Source organism: Podarcis cretensis (genome assembly GCF_951804945.1).
Source record: "Podarcis cretensis genome assembly, chromosome: 8".
In the NCBI taxonomy this organism is placed as follows: Eukaryota; Metazoa; Chordata; class Lepidosauria; order Squamata; family Lacertidae; genus Podarcis; species Podarcis cretensis.
This window is the reverse complement of record NC_137177.1, coordinates 84201975-84220227: the sequence shown is the minus strand read 5'-3', so window position 1 is coordinate 84220227 and position 18253 is coordinate 84201975. Positions and strand designations below refer to the sequence as shown.

General features: G+C 47.0%; 2 protein-coding genes across 4 annotated transcripts in view; one reads left to right on the top strand and one right to left on the bottom strand.

Annotated features, from left to right (window-relative positions):
* The window catches only part of ATP13A2 (ATPase cation transporting 13A2), a 45060-nt gene extending 42076 nt beyond the window's left edge, over nt 1-2984 (bottom strand). The window contains exon 1 of the mRNA XM_079987395.1: nt 2868-2984. Within this exon, the coding sequence (XP_079843521.1) occupies nt 2868-2877 (10 nt within the window). The 5' untranslated portion in view covers nt 2878-2984. The remainder of the gene's footprint in view (nt 1-2867) is intronic.
* Nucleotides 2985-15258: 12274 nt separating this feature from the next.
* USP48 (ubiquitin specific peptidase 48) overlaps nt 15259-18253 on the top strand; it is a 37345-nt gene continuing 34350 nt past the window's right edge. The window contains exons 1-2 of one of the 3 annotated variants that reach the window (XR_013841592.1): nt 15259-15466; nt 16996-17116. Coding sequence is in view for 2 of the 3 variants with exons in the window: in XM_079986817.1 (XP_079842943.1) it covers nt 15333-15466; nt 16996-17116 (255 nt within the window). In the remaining variant the exon portion in view is untranslated. The remainder of the gene's footprint in view (nt 15467-16995; nt 17117-18253) is intronic. The other 2 variants (XM_079986817.1, XM_079986816.1) reach the window with 2 other exon arrangements.

The window sequence follows — 18253 nt, the reverse complement described above, 5'->3', positions numbered from 1 at the left end:
TATTTATATATAAACCTCCCTACCCCCATCCCAAATGATGTTCTAAAACTACCTGACAAAACCTTCCCACGGTTCTGCAGCCTCCATCATGCAGATCTGGCTTCCTAAACTTATCAGAGGCAACCTGGTCCTTGCATCCACAATCACTGCATGAAATTGCTGCACTTCAAGGCAGCAAGAGTTCAAGACAACAGAGTTGAATCGGACCAGGAAATGCATGGCTCAGCTTCAAAAGGGAGGTGAGCTGGAGAGCCACCATGGTGTTGTCTGCCTGCTAGGTCCCCAGCCCCTCTCCCCCCTCCTACAAAAGCTGTGACAGGGTGCAGAAAAGGGGTCTGGGGCTGGGGACTTGTTTGCTGAAGATGCCTTGCCAGGAAGCTGTACCCTTTTGCTAGTAGACTGCCTTTATTCAGACCTATCTCAAACTACAGTACTTTGGATACCTGAAGGTATCTCTGTCTTGGATATTTAGACATTCATTCAAAACTGAGTTCCCACATTTGATGCCAGTCAAACTGTTTCAGAGGCACAGAGTCTAAAACACTGAGAATGTGAGGTTCTTAGTTTTGAAGGGCCACATCAAAATTTGAATTTCCCATTGGAAATCTGGGTGTTCTGCATGTTGTTCAGTGAGGACCATGTGCTGCTTTAATAGCTATGAATATTATTGATGGGGAAAACCACAGCTGAAGGAGAAACTGGTTTGCTCATTGCTGGTGGCAGATTCCTGAGACCCTGGACGGTGGGCTGAATGAAGTTAGCTCCTTCTTTCATTACTGTCACCATGCCTGTTAGGGAGGAGGAGGGCAGGGAAGCACTGACAGCCCACTGAATATGGCTTCCTGCAAAAAGCAGCTGCCCCTTTTGAAAGAGCATGTTCCTAGCCCTCATGATTTGCTTGAAAGGGTAGCATCAATCATTGCTGGAATCGCAGGAGTTGGTGCAAAGGGCCTTTATGGGGTCTCCAGCAGTTTTAGAGGCGACAGAAAGTTCTTAGTGAGCAGCAGTGTTTGAAATTAGCCAGGCGCATTTTGCACCTGGCTCTTGACCACTTGCGGCCAAGTGAAAATGCCAGGGAGCCAGGATGGCACCAGATATCTCCACTATCTGAGGACCATTGGAGCTGGACTGTTTTCACACACTAATACCCCATCCTGTAGAATTCTATATTTTATTTGCACAATTGGAATGAATTTCTGGAACCAAAATGCTTTTTCTGTGCCGCCTGAGCAGGAGCAGTCACCATTAAGAAAAAGAGGTCAGAACAGGCCAATAGATATGTGGGCTGTCCCTGGATCAAGTGACTTTTCTTCTTTCAAACTTCAAAGCTCTTAACCTAGCTTAAGGATCTCATCTGAACTAGCCAGACATTTAACTGAGAATCATTCACAGACAGCCCATCATTTGAAAAACAAGACTTTAGAGCCGTCTTGGTCAAAAATGGCAACTAGACATCCAGTTTTGGCAACGGCATTTGCTCAACACATTTTCTTTTCCAGGACAGAGTTTGTAACACACAGCTGGGCCCAACACAAACAACTTTCTTTCCCCCTTTCTCCCTCAAGCCAAGATGGTCCGTGACATTCTCTGCTATGCAGCCTTATACAATCCCAGTCATAAGACCCACTTTCCACCCCGCTCAAGGCATAAGATGGCCCAGAACGGTCCACAAATCAGTCTCTCTCATGTCTATCCTGCAGGGACTGTCCCAGAGGCCCTTCTGGGTGGGAATTGGAGGGGCCAAAGCCCCAAACGCCAACTTGCCATTGCCTCAGCAAGACTCTCTGTGGTGTCCACTCCCACCTTCAGAATGGCAACTGGGGACTCCCCATTAAAGAAGACTGATTTGGGAGCCTGTGTGTGTGTGGTGGTGGGGAGATGATGCTCAGGCCCTGCCATTCGCCACTGGGGCATCTGAATGGCCACAGCGGGAACACAATTACTGAATTATTATTTATTAAATTTATATACCACCTTTGGTCCAAAGATCACAGGCGTCATCTAGTCCAACCCCCATTCGCCACTGGGGCATCTGAATGGCCACAGCGGGAACACAATTACTGAATTATTATTTATTAAATTTATATACCACCTTTGGTCCAAAGATCACAGGCGTCATCTAGTCCAACCCCCATTCGCCACTGGGGCATCTGAATGGCCACAGCGGGAACACAATTACTGAATTATTATTTATTAAATTTATATACCACCTTTGGTCCAAAGATCACAGGCGTCATCTAGTCCAACCCCCAACAATGTAGGAATCTTTTACTCAACGTGGGGCATAAAACACAAAAAGCATATAACCACCACCAGACTAGAGGGGGGCCCTTGGGCCTGATCCAGCCGCTCTCTGTGCTCCCAACTGTAAACCTCCTCCTCCCAACAGAAAAACTATACATTATTTTTTTAAACCTTCATCCTTTATAAACTCGCCCCCCCCCCGCGGTTCAGTCCTTGGCTCCCTGGAAGCCCCACTTTGCGTAACTTCAGAAACTTTCCCTTTCTCCCCCTCCCCCTCAAAGAAAATAAAATCGCTCACTGAGGCGAAAGAAAATGAAAGAAAGAGGAAAGTCAGCAGTTTCGGGGAACGTGGGAGGACGTGGGGCAGCCCAAGCTGGTCCGGGGGTGGGGGGCACGTCTGTGTCTGCCCACCATGTGCCCCCCTTCTCGGCTCGGGCGGCCCTCTCCGCTCAGCCCCCCGACCCCCTCAACAGCAGCAGCAGCAGCAGCTGTCCCTTCCTGGGCCGACCTTGCAAGGAGCACCTGCTCCCTTCCGTGGCGCCCCCCCCCCCCGGGAGCCCCCTTGAATCCCAGGGAAAGGGTGAGACCCCTCCCTTCCTTCCCCGCCTCGCCGGGAGGCTCACCTGAGCTCATGGCCCCCCTCCACGAGGAGGAAGTGGAAGTGGAGCAGCGCCGCAGCGGCAGCCGCCTCCTTCCCGCGCGCTGCCCGCCAGCGCGAAGCAGCTGCAGCTGATGGTCCGGGGCCGGCCAGCTGGAGGGGCGGGGCCTAGCGCAAAGGCTGCTGGGAGTCGTAGTTCCTCCCCTCAGGGGCTCAAGTGGCGGTTCCTCCCCAGGTTTTCCCCTGGTTTGCCTTTGACTGTGTCGACCATGGCAAACTATGGCAAGTTCTTAAAGAAATGGGAGTGCCTGATCACCTCATCTGTCTCCTGAGAAATCTCTATGTGGGACAAGAAGCTACAGTTAGAACTGGATATGGAACAACTGACTGGATCAAAATTGGGAAAGGAGTACGACAAGGCTGCATTTTGTCTCCCTGCTTATTTAACTTATATGCAGAATTCATCATGCGAAAGGCTGGGCTGGATGAATCCCTAGCCGGAATTAAGATTGCCGGAAGAAATATCAACAACCTCAGATATGCAGATGACACAACCTTGATGGCAGAAAGTGAGGAGGAATTAAAGAACCTTTTATTGAGGGTGAAAGAGGAGAGTGCAAAATATGGTCTGAAGCTCAACATCAAAAAAACGAAGATCATGGCTACCGGTCCCATCACCTCCTGGCAAATAGAAGGGGAAGAAATGGAGGCAGTGAGAGATTTTACTTTCTTGGGCTCCATGATCACTGCAGATGGTGACAGCAGCCACGAAATTAAAAGACACCTGCTTCTTGGGAGAAAAGCAATGACAAACCTAGACAGCATCTTAAAAAGCAGAGACATCACCTTGCTGACAAAGGTCCGTATAGTTAAAGCTATGGTTTTCCCAGTAGTGATGTATGGAAGTGAGAGCTGGACCATAAAGAAGGCTGATCGCCGAAGAATTGATGCTTTTGAATTCTGGTGCTGGAGGAGACTCTTGAGAGTCCCATGGACTGCAAGAAGATCAAACCTCTCCATTCTGAAGGAAATCAGCCCTGAGTGCTCACTGGAAGGACAGATCGTGAAGCTGAGGCTCCAGTACTTTGGCCACCTCATGAGAAGAGAAGACTCCCTGGAGAAGACCCTGATGTTGGGAAAGATGGAGGGCACAAGGAGAAGGGGGCGACAGAGGACAAGATGGTTGGATAGTGTTTTCGAGGTTACCAGCATGAGTCTGACCAAGCTGCGGGGGGCAGTGGAGGACAGGAGTGCCTGGCGTTCTCTGGTCCAGGGGGTCACGAAGAGTCGGACACGACTAAACGACTAAACAACAACAACATGGGGACCAGGAGGGCCCAAGAACACCAGTCGCGTATTCCACATTCCTTGCATCGTTTTTAAATAAATTCCACCCCCCCCCCCAACACACACATATTTTTTAAAAGAGAGGGTAATTTAAGCTGCAGTTTTTTCCAGGTCCAGAGGCGCCAAGCCAAGGAACAGAGTAAAAAAGTGCTATAAATAAAAAGGGCAGCACGGCTTGTTTGTAGAGGAGCAGGTTGTTGGGTCAGGGTAACCCATCTTGATTTGCGTGCCGTCAACTGAACACAACGAACCTTCCCATCTCTCACAGGGCCAATACAAACAAATTATAAATAAAGGACTGACCCAGAGGACGCTGATGCAAAGACACTATGCAACAGAATGGAAAGATCAATAATCCTCCCTAAACAACCTCTCCCCCCCCCCCTCCTTCAATGTCTAGGACAATAGCGTCTGTGAAAAACGGACTGTGAAAAAGACTATGTTATGTACTGAGTCGAATAGGATCCAAACTGCAACAGTCTGATTGGTCCTAGAACAATAGGATCCAAAAGGCAGCAGTCTGATTGGTCCTAGAACAATAGGATTCAGAATGCAGCAGTCTGATTGGTCCTAGAACAATGCAGCAGTATGATTGGTTGGCAGGAACCACCCAATCATGCTCCAGATTGAAGTGAATCCACAACCTGATTGGCTTACAGTAGAATTCCGGAATTAGCCAATCATGTGCAGCACATTGTGTAAATAATGTATATAAAGCAGATACTTTGAGGGGACATTCATTCATTCCTCCTCACCACCATGAGCTGAATAAAGAGCATGAAATCACTTTGCGACTCTGAGTATATTTCACTGGCGACGAAGGTGGGATCCCACTGAGCTGACTGCCACACACAGCACCGCAGCATTGCCACCTGCCGCACCGCTGCCTGGCACCGTGTATCCAGGCTTCAGCTCCGGGACACAAGGAACTCAGAATGGCAACCGACAGCAGCTTCTCGCCGTTCAACCCAGCATCTGGAGACTGGGAAGCGTACGCCTCCCATTTCACCTTCCTCCTAGAAGCCAAAGGGGTCACCGATGATGCCAAGAAGAGGGCAATATTCTTCAGCGTCTGCGGAGAAGAGACATTTGAAATCGCCCGGGCTCTCCTTGCGCCTGAAGACGTTGCTACTGTTCCATACAAAACAGACTATGAATTGAAAGTGGATACTCCATGTACCTTTCCTTGCTCATTTATTTTATTTTATTTTTCGTATCACAAAAAATCTTGAATAAAAACTAATTTCTAGAGAAAAAACAATCCTTCACCATTGAAAAATTATAAAACATTCCCTGAAAAAAAGACACTTCCTTTGAGTTCTTTGAGAGCAATCCTGAAGCCATCTTGACCCTCATAATGACCCCAGATATTTACTCTGCAGTTGAAGGAAAAACCTTTCCCAATAGTTCTTTTCACTTACAAATTCTTCCAAACTATAAACATCTCACATAAATAGGGTAGATCTGTGACAATAGATTCAAGAACTGTTGAATCTTTACCATTTCAAGGGAATGGCTCGGACTGGTCAGGAAAGGGCAACCAGCAAACATTGTCAGGTATCATGACAAGAGACAAGCCGGGAGACAAGGCTGCCTCTTTCTGTGATGCATGTCTGATGCTTGTTGGGTGGGCAGTGGTTTTCAAACCAGGGTGCTGTGGCACCCTTTGGTGCCTTGAATGATGGTCAAGGGTGCTGGGAGCAACACTGGCCTCTGTCCCTCTTTCTCCCCCCCCCATGCCTTCTTGCATCTCTGCCTCCCAAAGGTTTGCACAGCTATTTGTTGCAGCACCCCTGGCTACAAGCTCCCCAGGCGAACGGTGGCTCTGGAGCTGGCCAGGGGGTGCTTCCCAGGCTCCTGTGGGGCAGCATGAGGAGGCACCTCTCTTTAGGGAAGGGGCGGCAGCTGCGGCTGTCCAGAGGACTCCGAAGGAGAGGGGAGAGGAGAAGAGGGGACACTCCACAAGGGAAGGAGTCAGAAAAAGAACGAGAGGCTGCCAACTCTGCTGGCAAGGGGTGACATAGCTGGGCTCCGGAGCCTCACAGGGCTGCTACAGAAAGAATATAGTTGGTCAAGGGAGCCGTGGACTCAAAAAAGTCAAAAACCTCTGGGCTAAGGGAAACCCAGCCAGATGGGTGGGGTATAAAAATATATATATATTTATTATTATTAGCAATTTCTCAAGTCTTTAAAAGTTGTTACACACACTTGTCTTGGCTCCTCACCTACATGCAACATGTAAGGTGAGAAACTCCGTCACAACAGTAAAATTAAGATCTGCCTTGCTTTGACTGGTTCCTGCCGCCGCTCATTTTTCTCTGACCCATCATGCAATTAGCCCCTGAAGTGAAGGCACAAGACTAGGGGTTGATCATCAGGTGAGCTGCGCACAGGTGAGCTGCATGCAAGCCTTGCTTTGACTGGTTCCTGCCTACACACATTTTTCTCTGACTCATAATGGACTTAGCCCCAAACCCAAGTAACTAGTAACTGAAGAAGGTCGGTCGTGGGTATTTAAGGGGAGGCTTTCTGCATACGACACACCCACTGCCAAGCTGCTCCATCTCCTCTGCCCCCAACCCCATAACACCCTCTCTCCAAAAATAGAGATCTAGGTGTTATAAGAATTCTAAGGTGTCAAATATAAAATAAACGTTCAAGCCAAACACATACGTAAGTACAGGGGAGCAATTAAAGTCTGTGATGTATGTATAATGTTTTTGGGGGGTGGTCTTGAGCTACAGGGTGGGCAATTTCAAAAGTCTATATAAGGGCTTGCACACAATTGTTCTGGGTTCTTCCTCCCTCCTGCAAGTGGTGAATGAAGACCCTGTTGCAAAGAGTTAGCTTCTCAATATTCTCTGGTTGGCCTGTGTTATTTTCTTCTACCAATAGGGACCCACTTAAGGACTCTATACAGGCTCATGGATAACCCATAAGGGAAAAGGAGCTGGCTTTCTTTTTATAGCAAAAGTAATGGTTGAGGGCTTCCGGGTTAGCGCCATCAGCTAATGGCGGATTCCCTCCGATTCGGAGGGACTAGCTCCGCGGAAATTGGGTCTATACCGCTACGGCGAGGCGGGGACCCTACAGAAATCACAGACGGGTGAAGCCTGTGAACGTGGGACTCGGCGGGCACCCTTTGCACCCCCCCAACTCGCAAAGAAACCCATTTACAGGCTTCGGAGCGGAACGGGGTAAGCGGCGCGGTGCTGTGAGTCAACTGCTTCTTCCACGGAGCGAAGCTGCATAGCCGTTGCTGGAGAGCGCTGACTTTTTCTTGTGGATAATTGGATTTTAAACAACAACCCATGAGTAGAACGGAAATTGGGCTTGCCAAATAAATCAAATGAATCAGGAGGCTCTGTCAGGTCAAGCTTGCGTTCCAACATTCCTTCTCTTTCGAACGATCCTGATTCTCCTCCCCCTGTCCTTCTTTCTCCGGCAAGCCTGTCTTGGCGAGACGCCATTTTTTTAACTGCGTCATAAAAATTTTCCTCTTTCTCACCGTTCACCAATCCTCTCTGCTGTTATAATCCATCCCACACAGTTCTTGAATTCCTGCTTGTGATTAATAAAAACGCAACGATCTTACTTCTATCTGGGGTGAAGGGTTATTAATATCACATCGTGCAAAGAAAAAAAAAAGGTTTTTCCTCCACCCCACCCCCCTTCATTCCAAACATACAGTCTCCTAGTGGTGATTCATCAGAAGATTTACTTATCCATCCGTCACTCCCGGTCACAGAGATCCATTAATCAGCAGTCTTATCTCTTGAACATTACTTGATGTATGTGCTTTAGCTTCATTCCAATAATATGTTTCCAATTATAATTCTGAGCTGAAGCTAACCAGCACGCGCTAATTGGAATCGGCGTCAGGAAGATCTGACTTCATCGAGGGGTCGTGCCAAGTGTTCAGCACCCCCATCTCTCGGATCAGGGGGTGCATTGTGAACACCGCTGGCAAGGCAGCGCCCCCCGTCTCCTGGGGGGTAGGAAGACTGCATACTTCACATAGCAGCCCCTTAATTACCTCGTATGGGTCAGAGAGATGTTATTGTCGACCATCTTCCAACGTGCCACCTGGTGGCCCCCAGGGTCCCCCAAGTTTGTGTTTGGTCAGAGAATAGGTAGGATCCAGTGAGAGCAAGGCAGATCTTTATTTTTCTGTTGCAACAGGTGCCTTCCCCCTCCTTGCAAGGAGGTGAGAGAGACCCAGAACAAATATTTGCAAGGATTTTTAAAGACTCTTGAAGAGTTTGCCCAGCCCCTTAGCTGAGGACCACCGAAAGGCATCATACATATGTCACAGAAAGAGGAGGTCTCCAACAGAAATAAGAGGATGTGGCTTTTATCCCATTGGCCAAGATATATGGAAATGTTTGCAGATTGCCTCACTTTTTGTAATTACCTTGGTCCCCTTTTACAAACTCACACCTATTGTTACACAGAAGAAGATGCTCTAATGACAGTCTGCTCAGTTTAACAGGTACCTGCCAGTTTGGTTTCACAGGGAGGGGTAAACCCCTAAATTTCAAGCAGTTTCAGTTTCAAAAATCTACTACTTTACAAGTGAAAATATAATTATGGAAACGTATTTCCCCCCTCTCCTTCCTTCTACTTCAGTGAAATAATTTTAGGTCATTTAAGAGACTCAAAATGGCTTCAGGATTGCTCATCTATACCATTTTAGAATATGGTTTATGTACCTATGCGTGTGTGCACCCAGTTCATTTATGAACATTTATTTTATTGATGTGACGCCTTAGAACCAGAGGGGGTGGTACACATTATTATAAGAATTCCAAGGTCTCAAATGTAGAATCAATGTTCATAAATGTAGAAGTCAAACACATACACAAGTATATAAACCACGTGTCTGAAATAGTACAGGAGAGCAATCCTGAAGCCATTTTGACTCTCCCAAATTGACCTCAAATACTTCTCTTGTTATATGAAAAATAAACCACCAATGAGGGGATGATTGTTACGGGCATAATAAAACTGCAAATAAAGCTCCCAGTTCCTAGTACAGCGGTACCTCGAGTTACAAACACCTCAAGTTACAAACGCCTCAGGTTACAAACTCCGCTAACCTGGAAGCGTTACCTCGAGTTGAGAACTTGCCCCAGGATGAGAACGGAAATTGTGTGCTGGCGGTGCAGCGGCAGCAAGAGGCCCCATTAGCGAAAGCACACCTCTAGTTAAGAACAGTGTCAGGTTAAGAACAGACCTCCAGAACGAATTAAGTTCGTAACTAGAGGTACTACTGTACCTGTCTTTATCCTACGTTGTAAACGTTGTGACCTGATTTATACTTTTATAGCAACTATGTATTTTTATTTCCTCTCATTGTTTCTTTGTATCTGATGTTTCTTTTGTGTCTTTGTATTGGCTGCTGAACTTCAGTATCGATATTCACCTTTCTCGTATGCCAATGTATTTCTTATGTGTACAGTGGTACCTCCAGTTACAGACTCAATCCGTTCTGGGGTGCCATTCACACCCCACAAAGTCCGTAACTAGAGCACCACTTCTGCGAACGCACATGGCGTGATAAAGCGCTTCTGCGCATGTGCGAAGCGCACAGAACGCTTCTGCACGTACATGTATGGCAAAACCTGGAAGTTTACACTTCCGGGTTTGCTGCTTTCGCAAGCCAAAAAGATGCAACATGAACCTAACGCAACACAAGGCATGACTGTATTTTTATTGGTTGCCAAGTATTGTTATGTTATATTTTAGTTATGTTTTATACTGTGAAAAAGTCATATTTTAGGACTTTATAAGAATGCAAAACCTGTCAGAAAGTCACCCAGCGCCACCTACTGAGTCTACAATGAAGACACACAAATATACAATTTAAGCAAATGCTTTTATTCAAATAAAAGCACATACAAGACTATTCTGTCACACCTATGTGAAAGGCAGGAAAATACCCAAATCCTGTCTTTTCCAAATCCTGTCTTAAATTCCCTTTATTGATCCGCTCCAGGTAGTGCCGAAGTATTCCTGTAAATAAAGGAAATACATGGCCATTAACAAAATTGCTGGAAAAACAGGAACCAGCCCAAAACCTTTGTGTACACTGCCTGCCAAACAGTGACACAAAATAAGTGTCGACAAACACAATGATTAACAGAGATTAGCCTTTCCAACATACCAGTTACCTAGAATCATAGAATCATAGAGTTGGAAGAGACCACAAGGGCCATCGAGTCCAACCCCCTGCCAAGCAGGAAACAACCCCCTGATTAATCCCTCATGCCGCGCCTCGTCTGACATCTCTAGTTTTTCATTGTTCTGTATGGAAATTAAAAGTTATAAATGTAAGAATCTTCTTTTGTTCTGGGTTCTCCTCCGTCGCCTGTTACATGAGTGGGAACCCTATTGGCAACAGTCTTTATTTTGTAATAAAGGTCAGGCTTATAGCTGCTTTGCTTTTCATAAATCCTGGTCTGGTCTCTGTCTCTCAACCCCTACCAGCTAGAGCAGAGGTCGGCAACCTGCGGCCCATGGGCCACAAGCTGCCCATGGGGGTCGTTTAAATGTCCCACAAGCTGCCCCCGAACCGAGCCGCCCCCTCAGCAAGTTCCCGCGCGCTGCACTATACCAGTGCAGCGTGGAGCGGGGACTTGTTTCTGTGGTGCCGGAAATCATGTCTGCACAGATGTGATCCAGCCCACGGAGCGATCTCCATGGGAGTGAACAAGCCCAGGCGAGGTAATGAGGCATCTGATCAAGGCCTGTATTTTAAAATGAGCTTAAAGATATATTTGCAAATGTTTGTATGTTTCATGCCAGGCAGAAACCAGCTGGCTAAGTACTTTGGCAGTTGTTTATCTTCCTGCTCTCCTGAACAAGGGCCCCCCTGATTTATAGCAGTAGCAGGAGACAAGTTTCTCAAAGTTGTAAAAGGGAATTACAGGCTGGGAGCAAATGTTACACTGACCCTACATATTACAGAATACAATCAAGCTGCAATAACACTAATTAAGAGTTGGTAAATAGTAAGATTTATTGTTTAACAGAAAATAATACCATGTGCCTCCCATCAGACTCTAGCCATATTTTCCTAAGGTTTAAGGTATACTGAGAGAGTTAAAGGGCAATAAATTTTGGGAAGAGCTAATGGGAAAAGCAGCTGGCTGGGAAAGGGGGGTGTAAACTGAAGAGGCTTCTTTTGAAGCTGTTTTTAACTGAGTTCCTTTTTTACTTTGCAAAGGCCTTTTCTTCTAAAAAGCTATCTATGTTATGTATGAGATTTGTTGGCTTAATGTAATTATGCAAAGGATTTAGAAAGTAAGAAATGTTAGATTCTTATGTTAGATTCTTATTTCATTGATGGTGTGTGAGAATGTGAACCCAAGATCTCTGTTTAGATATAATTTAATACCATGAGCCATTTGTTTTAGCCATTTGCTTTGGAATGCAGGGGCAACAGGGGCAAAAGGTGATCTGGTAATTAAGGTGCCTTGTGAGGCAAATGTAAGATATATGGCTACTTGTCTGCCATTTATGGATAGAAGGAAATATAACTCTTTGTCTCCCATAAAAGGTAATAGGAAATGGGTGTATCTTTTATGATTGGTTCTAGCAAACAGCCAATAGGAATTTCAACCAGGCTGATTGGACAGAGGCAGCCAAAGGAGGAGCAAGGGGGCTGGGCTGAGGAACTATAAGTGCTGGCCATCAGGGCTGGAGGGGGCAGAGCTTTGGTAACCATATACCACTGTGCCTATCATTTATTTGTCTGACAAATAAATTATTATTTTAATTTCTCTATTGCTGCGTTGAATATTTCATTCCAGCTAAGCGTTAACCACAAGCAGGGTGCTACAGTAAACCTTGCTGACCCCTGGGCTAGAGCCTTCAAATGCGCTCTCTCCGAAGGTCCAGTCTTCCTTAAGAAGCTGAACCCTTTTACCGGGACCCTCTTTTTCCATTTATTTCACTCTGCAAGGAGGAAGGAAATGGGGAAAGTTTTCCAATTGTCTTTGGATTGTAGGGGCTTTCACCTCCCTGCAAATACAGTCTGGCAAGTACAGTGGTACCTCGGTTTACAAACTTAACCGTTCCAGAAGTCTGTTCTTAAACCAAAACCGTTCTTAAACTGAGGCGAGCTTTCCCTAATGAGGCCTGCCACCGCTGGTGCTCTTCCACCATTTGGATTCCATTCTTAGACCAAGGTAAAGTTTGCAAACCTACTTGGAACCCAAACACTGCAAACCCAGAAGTAAGTGTTCTGGTTTGCGAACTTTTTTTGGAAGTCAAACGTGCTCCGTTTTGAGTGACACACTTCCACTTTGAGTGCCACACTTCCATTTTGAGTGCCACACTTCCGATTTGAGTGCCACTCTTCTGTTTTGAGTGTTACGCTGATGTCTGTCTGTTATTGCTATTTATTTTGCGTTTTTGTTTTTGCGTTTTTTTCCCTGTTTTGTTTTTGTGACTGTGTGGAACCCAGTTCAGCTACTGATTGGTTGTGTGACCACAGTACATTGTTTATTGCTTTCATTTTATGCATCAATGGTCTAGTTAGATAGTAAGATTCATGTTAAATTGCTGTTTTAGGGGTTTTTAAAAGTCTGGAATGGATTCATCCATTTTGCATTACAGTGGTACCTCTAGATGTGAACGGGATCCGTTCCGGAGCCCCGTTCGCATCTAGAAGCAAACGTAACCAGCCACGGCACGTCTGCGCACGCACGCGTCGCTTTTTGCCGCTTCTGCACATGCGCGTGACGTCATTTTGAGCACCTGCGCATGCGCAAGCAGCGAAACCCGGAAGTAACATGCTACGTTACTTCCGGGTTGCCGCGGAGCGCAACTCGAACGCGCTCATCCCGAAGCACATTCAACCCGAGATATGACTGTACTTTCTATGGGAAAATGCACCTTGTTTTGGGAAGGCTTTGGTTTTGGAACGGACTTCTGGAATGGATTAAGTTTGAGAACCAAGGTACCACTGTAACAACATAATGGCCAATTCTCTGGTAACAGCGGGAAATTAGGGGCACTTGAAGGGTCTGCAACGGGGGCTATGAACGTCAATTGGAAATGCAGAAAGCTATCCTTCTGCTCTGCTCCAAAGAGTGGACAGGAAAATGTGTCCTTTTTGAAATCAAAAGGTGTTCTGGATACGAGGAAGTAGGCCAAACTCCATGCGGTGATGGCGGCAGGAGGCTGCACTGAGAGACCCGGAGCTGTGACTGACTGCTGCTTTGCACCCAAGCTTGCTGAGAGGCACAATGAGAGACACTCTTGGGGTACCATGTTCTTCTACTGGTTCCTGCCTCCATTAATTCTTCTCTGAACAATAACAGACTTGGGAGATGTGGGATAAATGGATAAGAAAAAGCTTAGCAGAAACGACCATGCCTCGCCTTGCTGTTGTAACTGCTTGCATTGCAAAGAAAAAGGAAACTTGTGGTAATACGTAATATGTTAAGTATACAAATTACTGAGTAGCCAAAAGTTAATGCCCTATAAGGGATTAGTGTGGAGGTGACTCAGAATCACGAGGGAAAATGGAGAACAGTTAGAAAGCTATTGCACATGCTTAAAAGGGCTATGAATATTAGTCAAACTGCCCCGGGTGGAGCTAAAGCTAATCAGCATGAACATGGGGTTTACAGTGGGGGTACATATGTACAGTGGTGCCTCGCAAGACGAAAAGAATCCGTTCCGCGAGTCTCTTTGTCTAGCGGTTTTTTCGTCTTGCGAAGCAAGCCCATTGACGGATTAGCGGATTAGCGCTATTAGCGGTTTAGCGGCTTTTAGCAGCTTAGCGGCTTAGAAAAGGGGGGGGGGGGGAGGAAAAAAACCCCGCAGGAACTAGCAAGACATTTTCGTCTTGCGAAGCAAGCCCATAGGAAATTTGTTTTGCGAAGCGCCTCCAAAACGGAAAACTCTTTCGTCTAGTGAGTTTTCCGTCTTGCGAGGCATTCTTGTGGGGCACCACTGTAATAGGAGGACCTGTAAACTGCAATTTCCTAACCAATAGGAGATTGTAGGAAGGGAATTTGGATGGGCTTTAGGGTATTTTTTTTTATAACTTTTTGTAAACTCTTTGCAGCATGAGCTGGGAGTTGCCCGTGCAGCGCTGTCTTGAGAATAAACAACTTGTGGTTTTGCCTGATCTTGGTGTCCAGATTCCCTTCTGCTCACAGAGGAATTGGCTACCTCTGGGGAAGATCCCTAGGGCAAATTTCTCCAACAGGGACACCAAATCCCTTGGTGCGTGTTTGAGATGCAAAAGCCAACCCCAAATTTGCGTCTAACTGTCATCAGCTGTGTGGGATGCAGGAAGGAATCGAGTGACGCTAAATGGCCAATAGGTCCTGGAAAGGAGAAGAGGACCAAAATGGCTGCCATCATGGTGGTGGTTTGTTTTGGGGAATGGTTCACTGTTTCCTTCAGGAATTTCCAGTATTCTCTTTTTTTTCTTATTTTCCCTTGCACAAGAGTGTGGTTTTTATTGTCATTTTGCTTTCTTCCTTTTAATCCCTTCAAAGGGAGCCAGGGCTTTCTGAGGAAACCGCAATGCATTGTGGGTATTATTAATAGGTCGTCCCGGTGAGAGGGACGCGACTGCGCACGCGCGGAAAAATCAACGGCCTTCGATCGTATGTGTGTGTGTGTATTTTCCTTCGTTGTTGTTTTTTAAAAAGCCGCTCCCCTGCTCCTCGTGCCTACGTCACTGCTTGTTACTACGAGGTCGATTGGGGGACAGAAACCCCGCCTCGAAAAGTGGGCGGAGCCAAGAAAAGGAAGCGACGGGGAGGAGCAAGAGGGAGATCAATCAAAGAAAGTAACCCCGCCCCCGACCGGATTGGAAGTAGCCAATCCCCGCGAAGCTGCGCCGCTTCCCCCCCCACTCCACCCCTTTGTTGCGGCGCGGCGATGCCGTCGCGTCTGCGTCTGACGTCACAGCCAAGCGCCGAGGCGCGGCTAACAGTTTTCCCGGCACCCCGCCCTGCTTTGGGCCTTTCGCGTCGCTCAGGGAGAGGCCGGTTCCACTTCCTAGGGCGTCCAGTCCGCTTCCGCTTCCTGGTCGCCCTCCCTCTTTCCCTCCCTCCCTCCCTCTTGCCTCTCCTTTTTCCGCCCCCCTCTCAGGGGTCGTGGAGCCGCGCCTGGGATGGCTCCTCGGCTGCAACTGGAGAAGGCGGCCTGGCGCTGGACGGAGACGGTGCCCCCCGAGGCCGTGACCCAGGAGCACATCGAGGCGGCCTACCGCGTCGGCCTGGAGCCCTGTCAGCGCGGAGCCTGCAGGTAAGCCTCAGGGGCCGGCAGGCTGGGCTGGGGCTGGGGCCCCGGGGGAACCACAGGGCGGCGTCGGCGTCGCCCTGGAAATCAGCCTTTTGTACTGCAAGTCAATGGCAGGGCACCTGCACAGCATGCAGGAGCCCCCAGGTTCAATACCCGCTAAATAGGGCTAAAAAGAGGCTCCCTAACTGAAACCCTGGAGAGCCACTGCTGCCAGTCAGTGTAGGCAGTATTGAGGTAGGTGGACCAACGTGGCGACTCGAGAGAAGGCAGCTCCCTATGGCACACAAGCCCCACCTGTTCTCCCCCACCCACCGTTTTATTTGTTTTTATTAAATATATTAGTTGCTTTTTTGCCGTGGCTACTCAAAGCGACTCTCTGGGTATTCTAGAAGTTCTTAGGAAGGGCAGTGCAGCTCAGTGGTGAAACACCTGCTTTGCACGTAGAAAGTTCTGGGTTCAGTTGCCACCCCAGTAGAACATGGGAAAAGACTGAAACCCTGGGGAGCCGTTGCAGCCAGTCAGAGTAGGCAATACTGAGCTGTATAGTTCTCATTTTCTGCTTCTTCATTGTCAGGGACCCTCACTGAGATTGTTGGTGTGTGAGGAACCCCAACACTGTACCTATTCTGAACTCTTTCCTCTCCTCTAATCCCTCCTTTCCCCTGTTTTCAATTGTGAACTCAAGGGTGGGGCTTTTGTCTTTTGTGTAAGTTCATGTGCACCATATAAGTAAAAGGAGATGATCTATTAAGCATCAGGGTGACTAGATGGGGATGGAAGGAGGTACAGTTACACATGGTTTGTCTTTAACTTCCATGCTAATTTAAATAAAAAGCACAAGTCAGATGTTTATGGAAGGTTGTTATGGAAGGGGCTTGTTGTGCCCGTAAACCTCTTTTGCCTGATACAGGAGGCAAGTGGTTTCATCTGAAACTTATATGCTTGCAACCTCCGTGTCATTTAAACCTGTGTGGTATAGTACTATGTCAAACTAAGACCTGAGGGACCAGGGTTCAAATCCCCACTCATTCATGAAGCTCACCAGGTGGCCTTGGGGGCCAGTCCGTTCCTTTCAGCTCAACTTACCTCACAGGGTTGTTGTGGGGACCAAAGAGGATAGAGAGAACCATTTACACCACTTTGAGTTCTCTGGAGAAAAGACATGATAGAAATGCTAGAAATGATAACCCCTTTTAGCAATTCTGATTTACAAGCACTTTTCAGCAAAAGCAGCACAGAAACTGACAGCTAGACAATGCGGGGAATGTGCAGAAGTTGTCCTTTTTGTTGAAATTTGTAGGGGGAAGGAGGAAACATGTCAGGGAGCATCATCAACACTGGCACTCTTATCTGCAGTTACCTCAGGACTCCTCTGTGGTTGGTGGGGCTTGTAAGCTGCGCTTGCAACGAATTGCTGGAGAGGTGTGCTGGAAGTCACACAGGTGTCATCAGGACATAAGTGGTCTTGGTTGATAGCAATGTGATGAGGTCAGAATATTGGGTTCAGATCCTGCTGCTTTTTGCTTTTGCAGGCGAAACTGCCGAGGAAACCCAAACTGCCTGGTAGGAATTGGTGAGCACATCTGGCTGGGGGAGATAGATGAAAACACCTTTCACAATATTGACGATCCAAATTTCGAGAGGAGAAAAAAGGTAACGCTACTATGGTCTCCTGGCACTCCAGGGTTCATGTGCTGGCCCTGAAGCCTGTGTGAAGGATGATTATTTCCCCCAAGATGCATCCTCAACTTGATTCTGGTTTATAGAATTGGAAGGCTTGAAATTTTCTTTGTGGTCCTGGCTGTTTTGTCAGAACTGATAGAGGTTTCTTAGTGGTAGCTGTAAAGTTCCTTTGCCAGTTCCGTGAAGTAGCTGTCAATAAGAGGGACCGAGTACTGCAAGCAGAGCTTTATCTGACTGTTTCATCTCAATCTATTCTGTTGCAGAGAAAAATACCCTTGGATGATCCCTCCCATGTACCAGGAAGCTTGTAAAAATATTTTGGTATTTCTTCCTCATTAGTTTTTTTTTAATAGTTACATTGTTTGGATTTTATTGACTTTTTTTTTATTCTGCTATGTTTGTTTAAATGTTAGACATATTGGCATTTTTCGGAAAGTCGGGGAGAAACATGTTAAAAATGTAATAGTTAAATAAAGAGGAACATTGAACCTCCCTGTAAACCAAGGTTGGGGAGCCTGTAGTTCAGGGGTCAGCAAACTTTTTCAGCAGGGGGCTGGTCCATGGTCCCTCAAACCTTGTGGAGGGCCGGACTATATTTTGAAAAAATAAATAAAATGAATGAATTCCTATGCCCCACAAATAACCCAGAGATGCATTTTAAATAAAAGGACACATTCTACTCATGTAAAAACACACTGATTCCCGGACCCTCCACGGGCTGGATTTAGAAGGCGATTGGCCCGCATCCGGGCCTTAGTTTGCCTACCATACTGTAGTTGGACTCCCAACTCCAGTCATCTCTGACGACTGGCTATGCTTACTGCGGCTGTTGGGGGACCACAGATGTTCCCCATCCCTGCTGTGAAGTCCTACAAATTCAACCCCAAAAACAAAAAACTATTACACAGGTCAAGTGCACTAAAGGCAGGATATATTGTCTTGAAAGGACCTTCCTGCTATCATCTTCTGGAGGCTCTTGGTTAACGTTGTGGAGGTAACCTCTTGGTGGTTTGCCTGCTGGGCGCCGTCCAGATGTTTTAGACCACAACTCCCATTGACTCCAGCCAGTGTTGGCTGTGTGATGCTGGGACTGATGGGAGTTGGCCA